At 39.9% G+C, this 18,593-nt stretch overlaps 1 protein-coding gene across 8 annotated transcripts; it reads right to left on the bottom strand.

Annotated features, from left to right (window-relative positions):
* Positions 1–30: 30 nt before the first annotated feature.
* LOC120784337 (DENN domain-containing protein 3-like) lies at positions 31–17,664 on the bottom strand. Of its 8 annotated transcripts, XM_040118060.1 has the most exons (29): positions 17,539–17,664; positions 17,064–17,127; positions 15,001–15,156; positions 14,538–14,664; positions 14,202–14,291; positions 13,637–13,752; positions 13,233–13,357; positions 12,802–12,913; positions 12,333–12,452; positions 12,129–12,227; positions 11,482–11,601; positions 11,049–11,164; positions 10,718–10,873; positions 10,527–10,623; positions 10,283–10,386; positions 9,742–9,929; positions 9,431–9,590; positions 8,965–9,160; positions 8,707–8,872; positions 6,987–7,246; positions 6,706–6,876; positions 6,095–6,224; positions 5,756–5,863; positions 3,562–3,701; positions 2,765–2,925; positions 2,498–2,634; positions 2,111–2,229; positions 1,766–1,903; positions 31–1,184 (listed from the first exon to the last, which is right to left on the bottom strand). In XM_040118060.1, exons 3-29 carry the CDS (start codon positions 15,076–15,078, stop codon positions 966–968), a joined length of 3,753 nt encoding a protein of 1,250 aa, XP_039973994.1. In that variant the 5' UTR covers positions 15,079–15,156; positions 17,064–17,127; positions 17,539–17,664; the 3' UTR covers positions 31–965. The 8 variants fall into 8 exon arrangements, with proteins under 8 accessions (XP_039973994.1, XP_039973996.1, XP_039973997.1 ...); XM_040118062.1 differs by lacking the exon at positions 17,064–17,127; XM_040118063.1 differs by having other exon boundaries at positions 8,707–8,869; positions 17,064–17,664.
* Positions 17,665–18,593: the final 929 nt, after the last annotated feature.

Genomic DNA, 18,593 nt, shown 5'->3' on the forward strand with positions numbered 1-18,593 from the left:
AAATTGTTAACAGCTAAATTTGCATGTCGACCTGAAACAATTCAGTCAACAATAATTAAACCTGGACATTGCTTCAAAAATGTCATTCTTTGGAGGCAATGCCCAGGTAAAATCTACCTCAAATGGTAGTACATGCTACTGGAATATGAGGGATGACATAGCACGCATACAGTTGACTGTATTAGCATTTCAAGTTATTGCCTAAATTGAATGTTTTAAACTGAACCTAACTTTTTAAATCTATAAATGTAATCACATCACAATCATTCAACAGTAGCTGCGTTCATCACTTAGTGAGCGTAAAATAGATTGTGAAAAGGGGGTCTGCATCAGTCTGGATGTAACAAAAAGTAGGCAACTTAAAGTAAGACTGCAAATAGGCTCATGAACAAACAGTACATGATCATACCTGAAAATGTATATATTATTAGTGCTTGAGAATAAAACGTGAATGACAATTACATTTTGGCATTTCAATATCTGACCAGTATTGACATCTAGACTAAATCGTGTTTTTAAAACAACATACAGAAGGCACAGGCTTGATCTTTTTCACATCTCGTGTGTAGAAGGTTTGTTTCCAAGAGGAAAGAGATCTGCTCTTTGTAGTCCAGGACCAGTAGGGCTCACTCTTCCAAAAAGTATCAAAATGTCAACTTTAAGAGTTGTTTTCACCATTTTCTGTCCTTACTTACTTTTAGCTCCCAGCAGAAACATTCAATTACCATTGAAATATGGCTATAAAAAGATGTTCCACCGAGTGAAAGAAAGGAACTTTCTTCTGCACCTCTTTATTACTCTTTGATTTTGTACTCCTATCTTCACCCTCACTCCAATCAAGTCGTGTTTTTTGTATCTCCTTTCAACTGCCTTCTTTGTTGTTCTTCTTTCCTCTCCCCAAGCTTCTGTCTTGCTTCCCTTTTAACAACCTCTTTCCATTCTACTGCTTTCTTTGGCTCTGTTCTCTATTCGACTTTCCAGATGGCAATCTTGCCATCATGGCGTGCGGAGCCGCTCAGCACATAGCGATCCTCAGCTGAGCAGAGTGTCTGGATGCTGTCTGAATGAGCGTGTAGTTCCTTTGCCACAGTGTGGCTCTCTGGGTCAACCACCAACACCTGGCTCCTCAGCTGACCGTCAAAATGACCTCCAACACCGCTCCGGCCACAACAGCCCACCCAGATCTGAGGGGAGCAGACAGCATCAAGGAAAGGTAGCAAGCGGATAAGTGATGATTGTGATAGTAAAAGTCTAAAAGGGTGAGGAGATGAGAGTCTGCACTACTTGATCTACACATTGCCATTTCAAGGTGTCTATTTATAATAACAGGCTGCAACTAATTTGCAGATTATTTTCTCAATTATTCATTTTGTCTATAAAATTTCAGAAATCAGTGATAAACACCTGTTATAATTTTCCACGGCCCAAGTTAATGTCCTCAAATGTTTTGTTTTGTCTGACCAACAGTCCAAATCCCAAAAATATTCAGTTTACAATCGTGTGACAAAGAATAGCATCAAATCCTCACATTTGGGAAGTTGGAACCAACCCTTTCTTGGAATTTTTGCCTTAAATAGTATCAGATGATTTTTATGTCAATCATCTAATCGTTACTTGGCTCTTACAGCATAAAATAACACCAAATTTATTTGTATACACCTTTCAGACATGCAACTCAAAGTATTTGACCAAAAAAAAAATAAAGATAGCAAACTAAAAAAAATGGAAAGATAACGTTGTGACCTGACATGTTATCTTAGCTCACCTGGTCCTTGACACGAATCATACAGGTGACTCCTGAACTACCCGGCAGGGAGATTCGTTTGGATGGATGTCTGTGGTCGTTAGTGTGCCAGAGACACAGCTCCCCTGAGTCTGCACAGCCCGTCCACAACTGACCTTGCTGGAACAAACACACAAAAACTGTAAAGTCACAGTCATATCTACTTTACGCATGTACAAACACTGGCCTGCAAAACTGTTTCATTCACTAACTGACTGACAGACTTGACCTGCTGCTTGTAGACTGGATGACTGACTTGCTAGACAACAAAATGGCTGCTACCTTGCATAACACAATTGACATATTGGATTAGGATTGCCAAGTCACCTCTGGAATGACAATGAAGCTGCTGAAGCTACTGGGCATGCTCCGTGGGTCATCAAGAGGTGCCATCCTTCTTTGTGGCGTTCCGCTCTTTTTCAGTTCGACAATGCTGTCACCACAACCTGCACAGACACAGACACTTCTGCTCACCAAATCATTATCAGGATCTTTTTTGCTTGTAATGCAGAAGTACTGTGTAGACATTTTCCCATCAGGAATGACAGTCTCACCTCTTATAGTCTTATAGTCTCTGACAGTCTTTAAATGTTTGTGTGAGAATGAGCGGAGTGGGTACATTTACCTAAACGGAGAGCAGTAATTATACAAATAAATGTGCACATGACTTTAACAGTTTAAGTTTAGGAATCAAAGAGAACAGTGTGTACTTACAGCACCACAACGTGCCATCGTGGATCTTTATGGAGGAGAGACGGTCACAGCTCAGGTTAAACTGTCGCTTCACTTTGAGACTGGCTGAGTCCCACTGCAGGATCGTCCCGTCACAGCTGCAGGAGTATGTCTGCTGACTAGGGAGCAACGCTTGATTAAAACCCAACTACGGTGCTGCAACGTGTTTACTTACACATTTAGACTTTATAAACCTGCTTTTAATGTTTAAGGTGTAATAACCGATAACTGAACTAATCATGTCTCTACCTGTTGTCTTGATCTCTGGCGTCCACAGTGAGGCCAGTCACTTCATATCTGTGTTCAGTGAGCTGTTTGTTGCAAAACATGCTGTGAGTGTCAATGATGTAGATTATGGAGTCCTGGGAGCCAATCCACACCTGCTCCTGGACCAATCCCAGCATGCAGTTCTAGACAGAAGATGTGACAATGGATCTCACTGTCACTTCCCTTAGAAAATGGTTGACTAATAGATTTAAAAGCAATATAATTAACAGTATTATGTATATATTGTACATCTGGAAATACACAATATAGATGTCCAGTATGTAGATTTTTGGTTCTACAATACAGAGTTTGAATGCATAAAGTTTTAAAGGAATACTCCACGGGTTTAGCATTGTACTCCTAGTATTGAAATCGATGCAGCAGAACCAGAGCTATAATCTTTTTTTATTCCACGCATTCTTCTTCATCGTCAAAACCTACAGATGCCTAAATTACCCACAATGCAATGTGACCGCCGACAGTTCCATCAGCGATTCAGGTGTATTATGCTAGTAGTGGCTAACGTAGCCTCAAGCCTGTAGCTTCAAGCAGAGATGAAGAGCAGGCAACAGAGGTCTAGTAAGGTCTAGTACCCAACCGAATATATCAGATTTTGCACATCTCCCACTGAAGCCACAAAAGGCTTCATACAACTTTTTTTCACATATGGAGTAGAGCTCTCCAAGACCTGTAAACAGACTTTGAAGTGTAAAACTGGTGGAACTCCCATTTAAATGAATGTTATTCCTAGAAATAGAGCACAGCACGACTGCTCTCACCAGCTGGGACTGTCCAACCTGGATGCAGTCCTGCAACATGGACCAGCTAGCTGCATCGAATACAACCACTTTGCCCCCGCTGAGAGCCACCCACAGCTTCGGGTTCATCTCACACTCTGAGTCATTGCACTTTAACTGACCTGGAGAGAGAGAGAAAGAGACAAAGGGTGAGAGAGCAGTGGACCAGTGAATTGGCAATGGCAATATTAAACATAGAAAGGATAACAGTAAGTTGACACTTACAGTTGCAATCAGAAATATTCAACCCCCCAAGGATTTATCAATTAAATTAAAACAGAAAATACGTGATGTAGTATTTGTGTGTAACAGTATATTTTGTTAAGATAGCCATGTCACAATTATTCAACCTCTATATAATATCTGTCTGACAATAATTATGGCGTAAAGTGGAGTTGAAACATAATTAAGCCTTTGAGAACTCTACAATGATCCTTCATTTGCTTCAGCTGTGATGCATATATAAACCCCACCCATGAAGGTATTCAAGGTGAGTTGCAATCATGGGAAAGACAAAGGAGCTTCCACAAAAGCTGAGAGAGGAGATTATTTCATCACACCTGAAGGGCCTTGGGTATAAGAAGATTTCCAAAAAATTTAATTCCAAGAGACACCATTGGGAGCATTATAAGGAAGTTTAAAACTTATGGAACAGCTGCAAACCTGCCTGGCCGTGGAAGAAAGCCCATTTTTCATCAGGGGCCCTTAGCAACTTAGTCAAAACGAATGAGAGAAACTCCCGTGTGACTGCAAGACACCTACAGGATGACCTGATGAAGGCTGGTACAAGTGCTTCAGTGGCAACTATGAGACGTGCACTGAATAAACAAGGACTTCATGGCCGGACTCTAAGACGCACTCCACTCTTGACCACAAGAAACATCAAAAGTCGACTACAACATGCCAGGAGGAATTTGGATAAGACTACAGACTTTTGGGAGACAGTTCTATGGACTGATGAAACCAAACAGGAACTGTTTGGACATATGGACCAGCGGCATATCTGGCGTGCAGTTGCAGCACGGAAGCCATCAAACGTCACTGAGCTAGAGGCTTTTGCACATGAAGAATGGGCAAAGATTCCGGTGTAAGAAGCTTGTCAGCACTTACCGAAAGGGTTTGTTAGAAGTTACAAAAGCTAAAGGATGTGTACAAAGTACTGAAGCTGGGGTTGAATAATACTGCACATGTTAAGTTACATTTTTATTTGAACTTCTTTGACAACTTCTGTTGTCAAAATAACTCATATGTATCAAATATTTTTTGTTTAATGACGTTTTTTGTCATCTTTCATCCACATCACTATTTATTTTGAGGTGAGCAGGCTGAATATTTCTGATTGCAACTGTATGTAATTTGCATTTTATATTTCTCAAAAGTCCTGAGAAACTTTAAATTACTGTAGTTACTGGCAGGGACTTTGACAGAAATAAATAAATCAATACACACTACAGTGTATCACATCATATTTCAGCCACTATTTTGGTGTGATCAACTTTATTGCCTCTTAAAATGTTTATGTGCTTTATTATGTTCTTTGAACTCAGTTATCTCTTCAAACCAGCTTGCAGATGCTTTTGTTCTCTGTCATAATTCAAACAAATGAGACACTAACAAAGGCCGGTATTATACTGCCTACTAATACACAGCACAACAAGACTAATCAGGTTATGTGGATAAGTTTCCCTGGAGAGTCTATTGCCACACAAAAATGTACAAAGTATATATGTACACACACGCACGCAGTCACATATAAGGTCACATGAAAATATTTCTCCTCAGAAAGCAGTTCAGTTTGTGAACACTGATTACCATTGCGTAAATAAACTGATTATCACTACATCTTTGAAGCTCCGAACTGTAAAGGACTTTGACAATTAATATCAGAGGGCAACAGGGATATACAGAATACTGCGTGAAACTAAAGATGATATGACTATTACCATGACAACAAGGTACAGGGGATGTGTGTTAGTTCTATGTTTTTTTGTTCACTTATTTGTCATGTATGATATTTCAGACACACTCTGGTCCAATACTGACAAAACATGGCCAGGAAAATGGCTCAATGTCCATATATTAGAATATTTTAAGGCTAAAATATATGATAGTGGCTAAACACACAAAAATGAATATTCATCAACAAAATCACACTGCAAAATGCTCCTAATAGTACCTGGTGTGTATAGCAGCACATGTACAGTCTGAGGCTCAGCCAGGTCCTGTGAGGGGTTGATTTTGTGTTTTAGAGTCTCTGAGGTAGTTTTGGGCACCATCATGGACACTGGGCACATCACAAACACAATGAATATAAGAGGGTAAATGGAGAAGGGTGTAAAGAAAGCCATTAGAGAGAGGAGGAAATAACTATATAGGGTAATGATGACTCAGATTTGGCATCTACATCAGAATGAGCATGAACAAAATAATACACTTCTGTACAACTACATAATTGTATGAAAAGAAAGAAAAAAAAACAAGAGGCAGAAGCAGCAGAACAAGAGTGCGCCCAGACCTTCGTGTTTAATCTTATCAAAGTATGCCAGCTTTGAGGCTGCAATAATGGACTTCTGGGTCTGCAGACAGCCCATGACAGCATCCATTAACAGGGCGTTGGTCAGAGCCTGAGTCATGTACTGAGGGTCCTAGAGAGACATAAAATGAGCTAAATGTTAAGGAAATCTTAGTACAAGCAGGTACGGTGTGAGTAAGCAGATTGACAAACACCCCTTAAAATTAACTTTAATAGTCAAAGTAGTTAATAAATCACTAACACTGCTATAAATGTAGTCCTCTTATGTTCTGTATACATATACAGTATATGGTCAGCAGCAGTCAAGCCCACATGACTAACAAATCCAAGAATGAGCTCTGGGTGGCTCTGGCAAGATCACAGGTCATTATTCTAGTCATGTGCCATCATCACCCAATTTTTTATGCACTACAACACCATAAACTTCTACAGTTTATTAGAGTGGTGCTCAATATGTCTTATTACCTTAAGACATACCTTATTGCCTATGTTGGATCTGTGATATCAAATCATTTTGTGGCTGGACTGAGGCAAATATTGCCCTCCCTTCACAGGCCAGCCATAATGTTTTGAGATCCTTTGGCAGATTTTACCTTGTGTTGATCGGCCATCTTGCGTCCGGCCCACATCTCTTTGACCACAAGGTTCCAGAGTTCAGTCTCTGTCTTCAGGTTGGCCTCAAACACCTCAGGCCTGCCAGAGGTCTGGATATGAAGGGAAGGAATACGAACAAGTAGAAAGGGAGCTGAGGCAATCTTCACCTCCTGCATAGAGATGGGGGAGTTATTTATTGAAGTAGGTGTGGGGGTTGCAAATTAAGATTCCAAAGAACACATTCAGAGATTTGGAAAAAAAGGGACTAAAGACACTTGACCTGAATATCTCTGAACTTGGTGATTTCCAGGTAGCCCGGTTGTCCCTCAGTAAGCAAGAACAGACGTTTCTGCGTCATGGCGATTTTACCAACACCACGGGAGGTCTTGACACAGGATGACAACTTGTAGACACACTCGCTATTGTCAAGGTGTTCAATGACCTCAGTGGGCAGGTTGACATCTTGTGCCTCAGCCTCTTTCTGCTTCCAGAAGGTGTAAAAAACTCTGAAAACCCCTGGGTCCATCTGCTTTGGCTGGCCTGGGGCACATAGAGGTATGTAAAGTATGTATGCAACTTGGTGCAAGTGGACAAACATACTGTACACATGACAAAAAAACACATGGGCACATTGAGGGAAAAAAAAAAAAACGTGCAAGTACAAGATGGAAACATGTACATAAAACAGATTAAGTTAGTTTCACATGAAGTCTCACATATCTCATAATAGTACGTATTGTTCTTCATTCGTTGCTAAATGACAGTCTGAATCCACATCAATCCACACAGCGTTGCTCCCAGACAACAATTACACTTTGAACGTCAGATTAAAAATAAAATATAAAAAAGACAGGGAATAAAATGTCGGGGGGAAAAAAACAAATTACAATGAAGTGGCATCAAAGTCTTTGTTTGACGTGGCTCAGTGGTCAGGGGACTTTCGCACCATGAGCTTACAACTTTAAGTCCAAATTCATTTCATGACCCTAATCACATGACCTTGCCTCTTTGTTTCTCTCATGTTTTCTGTTGCTCTAAACTGAGACTTTTTTCCTTTGACTTACTTATTAGACTTACTTATTGATTATTTTAGTCCACTGTTTTGGTCCAAGGCTCAAGGAAATTATCAGTGCAACTTTTAGCTAATCAGTTACTTATTTGCACATCTAAGGGATCAGAGATTAAATCGACCAGGCCGATATTAGCTCATTGCAGATACATCAGTATATTTTGATATATCAGTATGTACTATATTTTGTTCCAGGTACTCCCACTTAGTGCCCCATGCGCTCATTCTCAGGTTTATTATATCTGTATAGAAATGATTATTTTCCAACACCGATGCCAATCAAAACAGTCAGTGATCTAAGACTTTATAGTCTTTGCCTGGTCAAGATATGAAGATATAATATACTTAATTTGCATATATAAGTGACATTATTATGTGTCTGTACCATTCTCCTCAGTTGGACACTTGTTTTGCAATTCGTTTAGCTGAGTTCATTTTAACAATTTCTGTGTGCGTATGTGTAAAAGAGAACATGCTGTAGAAACTGTACTTTACGTTTACAGAGCATTAAAGTAGTGTAGCAGATCATCTGACAGCCGCATAATACCACCATGTCAGCAGCAACTTATGTAAATCGATTCAAATTTTTTTCATATAATGCCGGTGCAGAAATAATTACTGTATAGCCACTTCTATGTCCACCATGCTGGCTCAGAGCTCATCCATCAAAGGACTGAAAAAAGGCTAACAAAAACCACAATGCCTTAGGGATTTACCCATCTTTCATCGTGGATTTGGATTTGGAACTTGAATCAGCGTCACAGCATTTAAAGCACTTTACTTTGACTCACACTGCTGGTTACAAAATACAGTATTCGTATGTCTGTGGAGATTCTAACGATTCAAGTTTAATATCGCAAGGTTATACACAATACTAGAAAATAAGAGTTGTATCTAATCTACAAGCATCAGCCTTCCTTCCCTCACTTACCATCAGTGAGAGCATCAAATAAACGGTGTATGGTCGCTACATCCTTAACAATCCCACATTCTTGGACGCAACGGACAAACTCGTGCTGATGCAGATGTTTTCCAGGAAGCTTGAACTTCTTAACATGGTAATCGGGCTGCACCAATGGCTTCTCATTCTCTGTCTTCTGAGAAAAAAAAAAAAAAGATCACTAACATCATCACTACTTTTACACCACTTCTACAACACGGGTAACAATGAGTGCGTGACCTGACTGACCTTGAGGATGAGTCTCATGAGTTCAGGTCGTCTGTCAGCTTGCTGTCTCTCGTCTTGGTGCAGTGAGTCCACGAGCCACGTGACCAGCTGTGTGGGGAAGATGGCGGTGTCTGTCTTGTAGAGGTTCTGGAAATCACTCAGAGCGTCCAGCCGGCGTGAACACAATGTGTTGATGAAACCACGCAGGTAGTAAAATCTACATACGGAAAATTATTCCATTCAAGACTTAAGTCTTTGGAGTCAGCCCCTGCATTATCAAAGTTTTTTAGAGGAATAAAGAAGATCCTCAAGAGGAGGGATGGTGGAGTTAAAACAACAGAGTGAAGAGAATTAACTAGAAATGATAACAGACCAACAATGTGAAGTAATAAAACACTTAATTGTAAAAATTAAAATGAGGAAGATAGGAATGACAGGGTTGTTACAGAAACAATGACAGGAAGAGCATATAAATTCTGTAGAGTACCGGGCCAACAGAGTGGAGTTCTCGTTTTGGACAGAGAAGATGGCCTTGCCAAGCTGCTGGATGAGCTCACTGTAATAACTTTGGACAGACTGGAAGGAAAGAGACACTGGGAAGTCTGGGAGTTTAAACACCTTTACAGGCTTAGGAGGAGGTCTTAGAGCTAGGGGACAAAGAGAGAGTGGAAGGTATGGGGAGGAGGAGAGGATAAGAATGGAAGAAAATAGAGGAAATGTTAAATCTTTTCTTGCCACTTTTTCATCATCCTGGTTTGTGCATATAATATAAATGGTTATATTTCTCTCCAGTCTCACCAGGGTCAGACATGATGATCCCCGTCAGCAGTGTGTTTCTTTGGAAGCTGATAGTTTGGGCATCTCCCAAATTAGGAAGGCTCATCCCAAGTCTTTTATTCAGTCTGTTCTCCGCGATGGAGCTTTTTCTCTGAGCTTGAATCTCCTGCATGGTGGGTCTGCGCGGGGCTTCAGCCATGCCCTTAATCCTAGAGGACACATGATAAAACAATCCATTGCAGGGGTACTGTTCCAGCACAAAAAGGAGATTAAGAAAGTATGTCAGAAAAAGGAAAAAAAAATTGAATTTTAACATACAGTTAAGAGAGGGGGATTTCAATATACATTTATTTTCCAGTTTAATAAAAAGCTAATGTTTATAATGTTTTTGTTGCAACTGTTTTGGTGCTAATTAAACTATATGGTCCTTTTTGAGGCTGTAGGTGTGATGCTTTTGAACTGTACTGATTTATACCAAGAGGTGTTTCTAAGATTTTGTTCAACCCCATTTTTGTTAATACACACAGATCAATTGGTGAACTTTATGAATATAATATCTTACTTCTGCATCTCAGAACGAGTGCTGAGTTCCATGCGTGCGTAATTGTCCATTTTCCTGTTGAGACGATCCTTGAGGAAGGAATTGAAGATGTGTGTCTCCAACACCTGCAACACAGTCATGTTAATTTTAAGATGAGCATTCGGCCCAGCATCCTATGTCAGCTAATTTTGTCATCAATTCAAATAAAATAATAGAAAATAATATAGTAGAAAATTATCACTTGTGGTACCAGGTTAGTATTTACCTTCTTGTAAAAAAGTTGCTCAGCTGGCTCTCTGGTTTTGAGGAACTCTTCACTGTTAAACACTCGATGCTCATAGTTAAGATGACCACCAAGATCCCTGTAAAATGCATACATGTATGTATTGAAAATATATGTGTAATTTAGGGGAACCATCCCATTGGATCGTAGTACCAAAAGAATGCACACAGAACCTGAATATGTTGACAATCAGTTCTAGTGAGATCCTCTGGATGTCGTGGTTGAGGTTGTGTTGCCACGCTCGTCTCTGTGCCCGCTGCTCATTGATGTCGCTGCAGCTTGCGCGGTGGCACTGCTCCAAGTGAAAATGTATCTGCAGAGACTGACACCTGCAAAACAAACTCAGATTGTACAAACCAACAGTGGCTACATCCCCATACCTCTTGCCTAGTTTGAGGGAAACTTACCTTTAATAAAAGATCTACAGTTCAAATCTCCAGTATATGTACCTGCTAGCATTTGTATTTACTACAGTTTAGTAGTTATTTAAAAAATAATGAGTACCTCTCTGTGAAGCAGTCTGCAGCAGCTGGAGGAATGTGTGGAACATCAACAGTATCAGAGCAAGAAGAGGACACACTTCCGTTATCGATGTTGATTAAGATCAAATCATCTATTTCCTGGATAAAAGAGTATCAAGATTAAAATTAATGTCTCATTTCTCTGTTTATTCCATTGATCTGTAAAAAATTGTTCAATATTCATTAATATAAACAACTAGAAACCAGAAGAAATACAAATGAAGTTAAAATAGACTCAGAACTAACAACAATAATTTAGCAAACTGTATTTGAACTTGCAGTACATAAGCTTCTTTGCTTTAGGTATTTTTAGATGGAGTAAAAATAAGTTGTGGACAAAGACAAAAACAGCAGTGAACCCATATTCCTCTGATATCCTGTGCTGGAAATTTTACTTTGGAAGATTATGTACTTACAGCAGCAACCTCTTGAAAATGGCTGAGATGGCAGCCCATAAAGAAGGCAGTCGGGGCCATGAGAAAGTCCAGCATGCCTCTGGCCAGGACAGGAACATAAGGCTGCTGCCACGATAGAGGCTGGAAGAAAGGTCAGAGAGGCATGGATGAATAAAAGTGATGGGCCAAAAGATTAAAGGATGGCTTAAATTTCATAAAAGTGACTTTGCCGTGTTCAAAATGAATCAGCAAAAGGAAAGAATAATGATATGTTGGGAAAACACTCAATAGTAAAGGTACTATAGATTAAAATTTCATTAAATCATTATTATAATATTTAATGGATTGTGCTGTTACTTTTTGAAAATTTTACATTCAGTTCCATGTTCTAAAGATACACATTTACACAAAAGGGGCTTTTATTTTCCTGATTATCAACAGGAAGTCGCTATTCCATGACTTCCAACTTCAGCCCTGCCCTACTCTTCACTTAAACCACCACAAGCCATGTAGCACTGTGCTTTTGAGACCAATGTTTGAGAAGAGTCATTCTAATATCCTAGTTATGGGTTAAATTCAATTTTAAAAGAAAAAAAAAAAAAAAATCAATATTAACTTTAACACTACTTTTCCCTTTGCAGATGTGAAGACATAGATTTTGAACTGACGTGCAGAAAAAGCAACAAACTCTCTGCCACCAGCGTGAGTCTGGCCCAGTCAGCAGAAAATAACACCACCCGCTGTTCCTGCAGGAGACAAGATACCACCTACGGAGACAGGGACAGAAATAAGGACAAACAGAGAAAGAGACATGAGGGTTAATGTGAGCCTCCTTTCGCTTCACTAACAAATACAACAGGTGTGTGTAATACCTGCAGTAGTTGCTGTGGCCTGAAGCAGAGAAAAGGCAGATGTAGGTCTAAATCTACAGCTGGGTGGTCTTTGTCTTCTCTGGATGGTAGTACAATGGTCAGAGGACACAAAGTAAACATCTGCAAAAAAAAAAAATCATACACAGTTATAGTTAGTGTTCTATCATCTGTCTGGCTTTATCACAGTCAAAGGGTGAAGAGAAAATTAATATATGTACAGAAATACAAGAGTATGATACTACTACTACTACTACTACCTGTAGTAGTGTTTTATTTCCAAATTATGAACCTGAAGAACTGCTGGCACATGATATAATGAATGTAAACATTTTTAGGACAAGTGACCACAGATTTGCCAGATCTTTCTATCACTGCAGCCTGGCCACACAACTAGTGTAATTTTAACAAATATCTAAACAAAGCCTGTTTAAGTCTTTACATTACTCAACTACACAATGCACACACACACCAAATGTAGTTGTCCAGGCGGTGGGATAGGCACAAGTGTCAGTTTGGCTGCAAACTCCTTCACTCTCTCCTTCATGTCTGATAAACAACACGTTCTCAGCTGGATTAACAGACTAACAAGGAAATAGAAGAAGACACAGAGAAGAATTCCCTCTTAATACATGAATTGGTAGAAACAAATAACGTCATAACAATAATTTTGTAGCTTAAGTTTCCAGACAAATGGTTCTTTACAGGTAATCTTAAAATAAAGATTAGGAAATGTTACAGGTCAAATAGGTATTATAACTGCGCTGTTGGCCTGTTGACAAGTAGATCTTAGCAATCACTAACAGAAAAATATGGCTAAAGTGGAAAGTAACAAACAAAACCAATTTGTTTAATAGGGTAAAGCAAACTTTTTAATTAGCTAAGCGGTTTGGTTTCCCTCACCATGACAGACAGTCTTTGAGCCCCCTGAAGTAAGGATACTTAGATATGAGACAGAAACTGTAGGCAGAGAAAAGTTTAGAAAACTTAGAGGACCCAGCTCCATTGTGAAAGAAAGACGTCCCTTCCTGTAAAAACACAGGAAAGACAATCCAATGGTGACTTGCTTTCATTTATGTTCTGGTTAGTTTTATCTGACATTACAGCACAAAGTGGCCATGCTATTTGTTGGCTCATGCTCAATGGTGAAATTGTCAAACATGACAGCCTGCACATAAAATATCTAGTTATCTGACCTGTTGGCAGCACATGAGCATTGCAGGTTAGAAATCTGCTTGTAGCAGTAAAAAACAGTTGGGATGAAGGTTAACTGTTGTGTGTGAAGTACTAGGTGTAGTACTGTGTACCAATAGGGTTCGGTAACACTGCATTACTACTCCATAGGTCTTGTTGCCAAAGATGTCAGTGAAAACCAGGAAGTGAAATTGTTCATCTCTCTGTTCGCTGGTTACTTGGAGCCCACCTGGTAAAAAAAAAAAAAAAAAAAAAAGAAAAAAATATTTTTATTTATTTTTTATATACATATATACATATACATATATACACACACATCTATATCTATCTATCTATCTATCTATCTCTATATACACACACACACACACACAGACACACACACACACATATATACATATATACACATACATACACATATACATTTACATATACATACACATACACATAAATATATATACAAAAACACACACAAGGTATCACGTTGGCACGATATGCTACAATTCCAAGATGTCAGTATTATGCCGCTCTGTGGCTGAACAGCATGGAAATACAAAATCCGATATCACAATTTTTAGAGCAAGTACCTCAATAATTATAATATGTTGATGTTTCAGTGATTACTGTTTGTGCTTTGAGAGGATATTATAACACAAAACTTCAAGCCAGAAGACCAAATACCAGGGAAGCAGAGCTGAGGTAAAGCCATGAGGTCAATGTCTTTAGGAACACAGACATCTTCACATCCTCCTCTTCCTTCTGCTCCTCCACCTGCAAAAATACGAGTGGCTAAAACTATGAAAAAACAAAATGATACCAATCACCATGATGATTTGTGCAAATCGGTTTGCCAGGGCATGAAAAAGGCTCATACCAGTAGGCCAGGGATGACTCAGAAACCCTGGGGACACGTTTGTGGCTCCATAGAACTAATATTTAAAGATGAACTAGGACCTGTTATGTATGTTTAGATGTGAGACCGACAGGCGTACCGGACCAGACAAGCGGGTACCAAACCTTGGCTCGGGGTTGCAGCAGCCACTCCGCCCTCATTTTGCGGTCCGCTTACAAAGGGAGGCGCCAGGACATGCAGTATCTCCGGCTCCAACAGGAGGTGCTCTGGAGCTCCATTGTCGTTAACAGCCTAAGTGGGAGATGGGGGTTGACAGTTGACAAACATGGTAGAGAGAGGGTCGACACGCAACAGAAGTTCCTAACCAGAATCATGCTGGGAGTGTTGCAGTCATAATGTTTGCCTCTCGACCACTATGCTACCATGATGTCTGGAATATTTTGCTTTTCCTGATTCAAATTTTGATTTAGTTTGGACTTTTGGACGTATATATATATATATATGTCACTGTTGTGCACATTAAAGTTTGCAGTGATGCTGCTTTTTTTTTGGCCAGATCTCCCTTGAGAAATAAATCCTTAATCTCAGTGGAGCTAGCCAGGTTTAGGTGCGTTTGAAAGCAAATACCTGGTAGACCTCCCTGAGTTTGTCGATAGAGGCTCCTACCACCACGCAGGCTTCCAGCAGAGCAGGATGGTTTGCCATCACCAAAGCTAGTCCGGGGCGCGGTTGGTCCAGCAGAACCGGACCAAGAGCCAACTCAGAACTGCTGAATCACAACCACTGAAAGTAACAGTGAAGACACACAGAGGTAGAACAGAGCGAGGAGTAAAAAGGAGCCAGAGAGTGACAAAGATGAAGAGACAGATGAACAAAAAAAATGATTACAAAAATAAATAATTGTTTTATAATGTGTTTGTTGATAAGGAAGAAAATTGTTTCATGTCTTTCATCTTCATCTGTCTGCATGAGAACAACATCTTTCAGCTAAATAAAGTCACAACATCTGACAGAGAGGTTGTTCCAGCTCATTACCACTGCTGCTCCTCTCATCAACAACGCCGTCTAACCCACCACAGGATCATTCCGAGATGCAGGGAGCAGAAATATCCCTTTGCAATTATTACAGCGGTAATTGCTGTAGTAATTGCTAAATTGCTGCTTGCTCAAGCTTTAAATTCAAACGGTTAAGAAAATCATACATCAGTCCATGCTTAAACTCATCAGTTTACGTACAAAACACCGACACCTACGCAACAGCCCTCTTCAGAACTCAGTGTGGAGAGACAAGACAGTGCATCTGAATGTGCTTTATTATATACTGTAGTACAATGTCTGCATTTATTTTTCTAATGCACCGTGGGATTGATTTCCACTGCATGAATCACTCTCTGGAACAAAATCTTGTTGCCAGCAGATTATCAGCTTGTAATTTTTTGATCGTGGCAGCAGTGGTACACATTAAGTGTCCCAAGAAAAATCATATGACAACTTAGGAAAAAAACTAAATCAGTTAAGCTGCATAAAACTCTACAGGGAAAATGTGAGCATGACAACGGATGTCGCTCATCATTTAATAAGGATTCTTCCCTCGCAGTTCCACATACACAGTGATAAAGTCCAGACTCATTTTTTACACCCTATCCTATAATTGGTTGTCTTTCTCCTTCTATGGCCTGCTGCTCTTTCTTTACAGCTGAGTCACCACAATGAGGAGCAAACATTTTTAATTACATTTCCCTGTTGCTCCAGATGGTCCAGTCTCTTCTTGGAAAATTAGGCTCATGTGTGCAGAGGACAACGGGTACATACACACAACATACACACAAAAACACGGAGAAAATGGGCCGCACTGAATTGGCTGCACGCAGGACATGTTAACATCAAGTCCACCTTAAAACAGCCTTGTTATGAACAGACCAGAAGCCAGAAGACACGCTTCAATAGGTGTTTTTTCATCTTATTTTATCTTTAAGAATTCCTTAAAATGTCTTCAAATAACCACTGCAACAGTGTGGCATTGTTCACTTATTTAAAATGAAATGATAACTATCCCTCAGCAGTGAGACTGTTCAGCATAACTTTACTAATATCCCGCTTAAGAGCATGCCACATGTCCGGCTGATGTCCCCACACTATTAGTCCAAGGATGTGACATGATCATCATAATATACAGTACAATCGTGATCCTTGAAAAGCAGGGCAAATTCCACATCAAGCCATAACAACACTATTTTTTTAGACACAATATTTGGACTAGAGTTAAATCTTCTGATAACGTCAGAGCACAATAAGTGAGATGAACACACAGCAATCTGACATTTATTTTGTTTCAGATCTCAGGTGGTTGAGATTGCAACGAGATCTGGATCAAAAGTGTCCTTAAAACACAGGCAACTAGTGTAAAGGGTCAGGGGAAAAAAAAAAACACCACAACCAAGCACTTCCAGAATTACGAGCAGAAGAGAAATCTCTGACCCAAGGTGGCAAACAGAAACATAATCCAAAAGGAAATCTGACCGCCAGGATCAGTTGGAAGGATATAAAAAAGTGGGCCCTAATCACAGCCTTGAAGAGCAACCAACACCGTCTGATGTCTCCAACTTTTACATGCCCCCACGCAAATCCAGAAAATTGCATCAAACATGGTACTTTTCTAGTATTAATAATACACCACATCTGAATCTCACCTGTAGAGGCAATAAATGCTGACTGTTCCGGCTGTTATGTAGAAATGTAGTTCAAAACAGGTCACTGGAAGTTAATACAACAACAAAAAGAAATCACTGCACATGTAGGCCTACTACAAACGACTTGTAACCCTTTAGGATCCACTGTGCCGGATATGTGTCCAGGCAAGATCACTGCCACACTGTTATTATCCAAAGTAACAAGGTTTGCATATGTTGGTGCCTACACAGAATTCGGTCTATGCGGGATACGAGTTTGGCAAAGAATTTAGGATTTAATAAAGTTTGTAGTGCAGCTCTACTGCAGCTGCGACCTGCGATCCCGCGTCACGAGCCGCACAGGTGAGAGGACGCCTCTCGCCAGTCCTTCCGGCTCCAACGCGACCTGTCCCAAGACACGCTGTCCAAGTAAGACCGTAACTCGCGCAGGTCCACAGGGCGCCTGTCGTTCAAACCTCTCCCTCCAGTCACTGACCTCCTCCTCCTCACAGTCCTCCGTGCGCCTCCCACAGCCAAGGCAGCAGCCCCCGGAGCTGAACTCGCACCAAACTCCTCCGCTGCTAAATGGACCCAGCTTGCCCACAGTTCCCATATTGTCCGTCCGCCGGCTTCCTGTTTCTCTTGCGTGCGGATGCAAACATGCGCGTTGCTGATATGAGGAAGCACAATGCGGTGTAGCAGGACGATAAAAGAGCCTCCAAGATACTGCAAAGTGGTTTTTTTCGTCGTACCATGGTAATTAGGCTCCACAGGGTATACTTGGATAATCAGTAAAGAATCAGTGGAAAACCATTGAAAACATGATGGACTAAAACAGCAAATCAAGTTTTCAAATTAGTGTAACAGGCATCAACAGCTTCCTGCATTCACATGGATCTAATATAAGAAAATTCTAAATTGACATTCACCAAATGTCATTTTAAAATTGGTGACATCTGATACAAACTGAAGTCTTGATGGTCTGGTTTGACTTCCACCTTGAGTAGACACTGATTTTAGACTGGAAATAACTTCAGTTGCGGCATGTAAATCCTGTATTATTACGGTTTGCTTCAAATGTTGTTTTTGCACAGTTTAAAAATGTCTATTATTGCTCCACAAATATATTATTTAAAAATATATATATCAGTAGAAGTGCAAAAGGCAGTGTTGCAATATAAAAACATCAACTTCACATTGTTGTCTAAAGGTTAGCACTTTGTTGTGGTATAACCAGACAAAAAATAATCCTTTTACAAGATTAGGACATTTCACGCTGGTTTTAGTTAGTTAGATTTAGTTCTATGAATAGGTGAAATAATAATACGTAACTTTTTTATTATATCATAGTTTATATTTTGTGACATCATTTGACTCTCAATGTGAGTTTGCAAAGAGGGATTATTTTCATGGTATTACCACGAGTGGTTTGCTAAATTTGAATGAGTTTGTGACATGCTTGTATCATGACAGATATTCAACTATTACTTGTATTATCGACCACAAATACAACCATTCACACCTCCAATAATTACAAAATCCAAAAAATCT

The sequence above is a fragment of the Xiphias gladius genome, chromosome 22 (genome assembly GCF_016859285.1).
Source record: "Xiphias gladius isolate SHS-SW01 ecotype Sanya breed wild chromosome 22, ASM1685928v1, whole genome shotgun sequence".
Lineage (NCBI taxonomy): Eukaryota > Metazoa > Chordata > Actinopteri > Istiophoriformes > Xiphiidae > Xiphias > Xiphias gladius.

Bases quoted from the DNA above. Each gene is read 5' to 3' on its own strand.
- LOC120784337 (XM_040118062.1), bottom strand. From the start codon at position 15,078: ATGGCAAACCATCCTGCTCTGCTGGAAGCCTGCGTGGTGGTAGGAGCC. The intron at 14,292-14,537 runs GTTTGGTACCCG...GTATTTTTGCAG, and splicing joins TGCTGCAACCCCGAGCCAAG to GTGGAGGAGCAGAAGGAAGA. The intron at 10,874-11,048 runs GTACTCATTATT...TTTGTTTTGCAG, and splicing joins GCAGACTGCTTCACAGAGAG to GTGTCAGTCTCTGCAGATAC.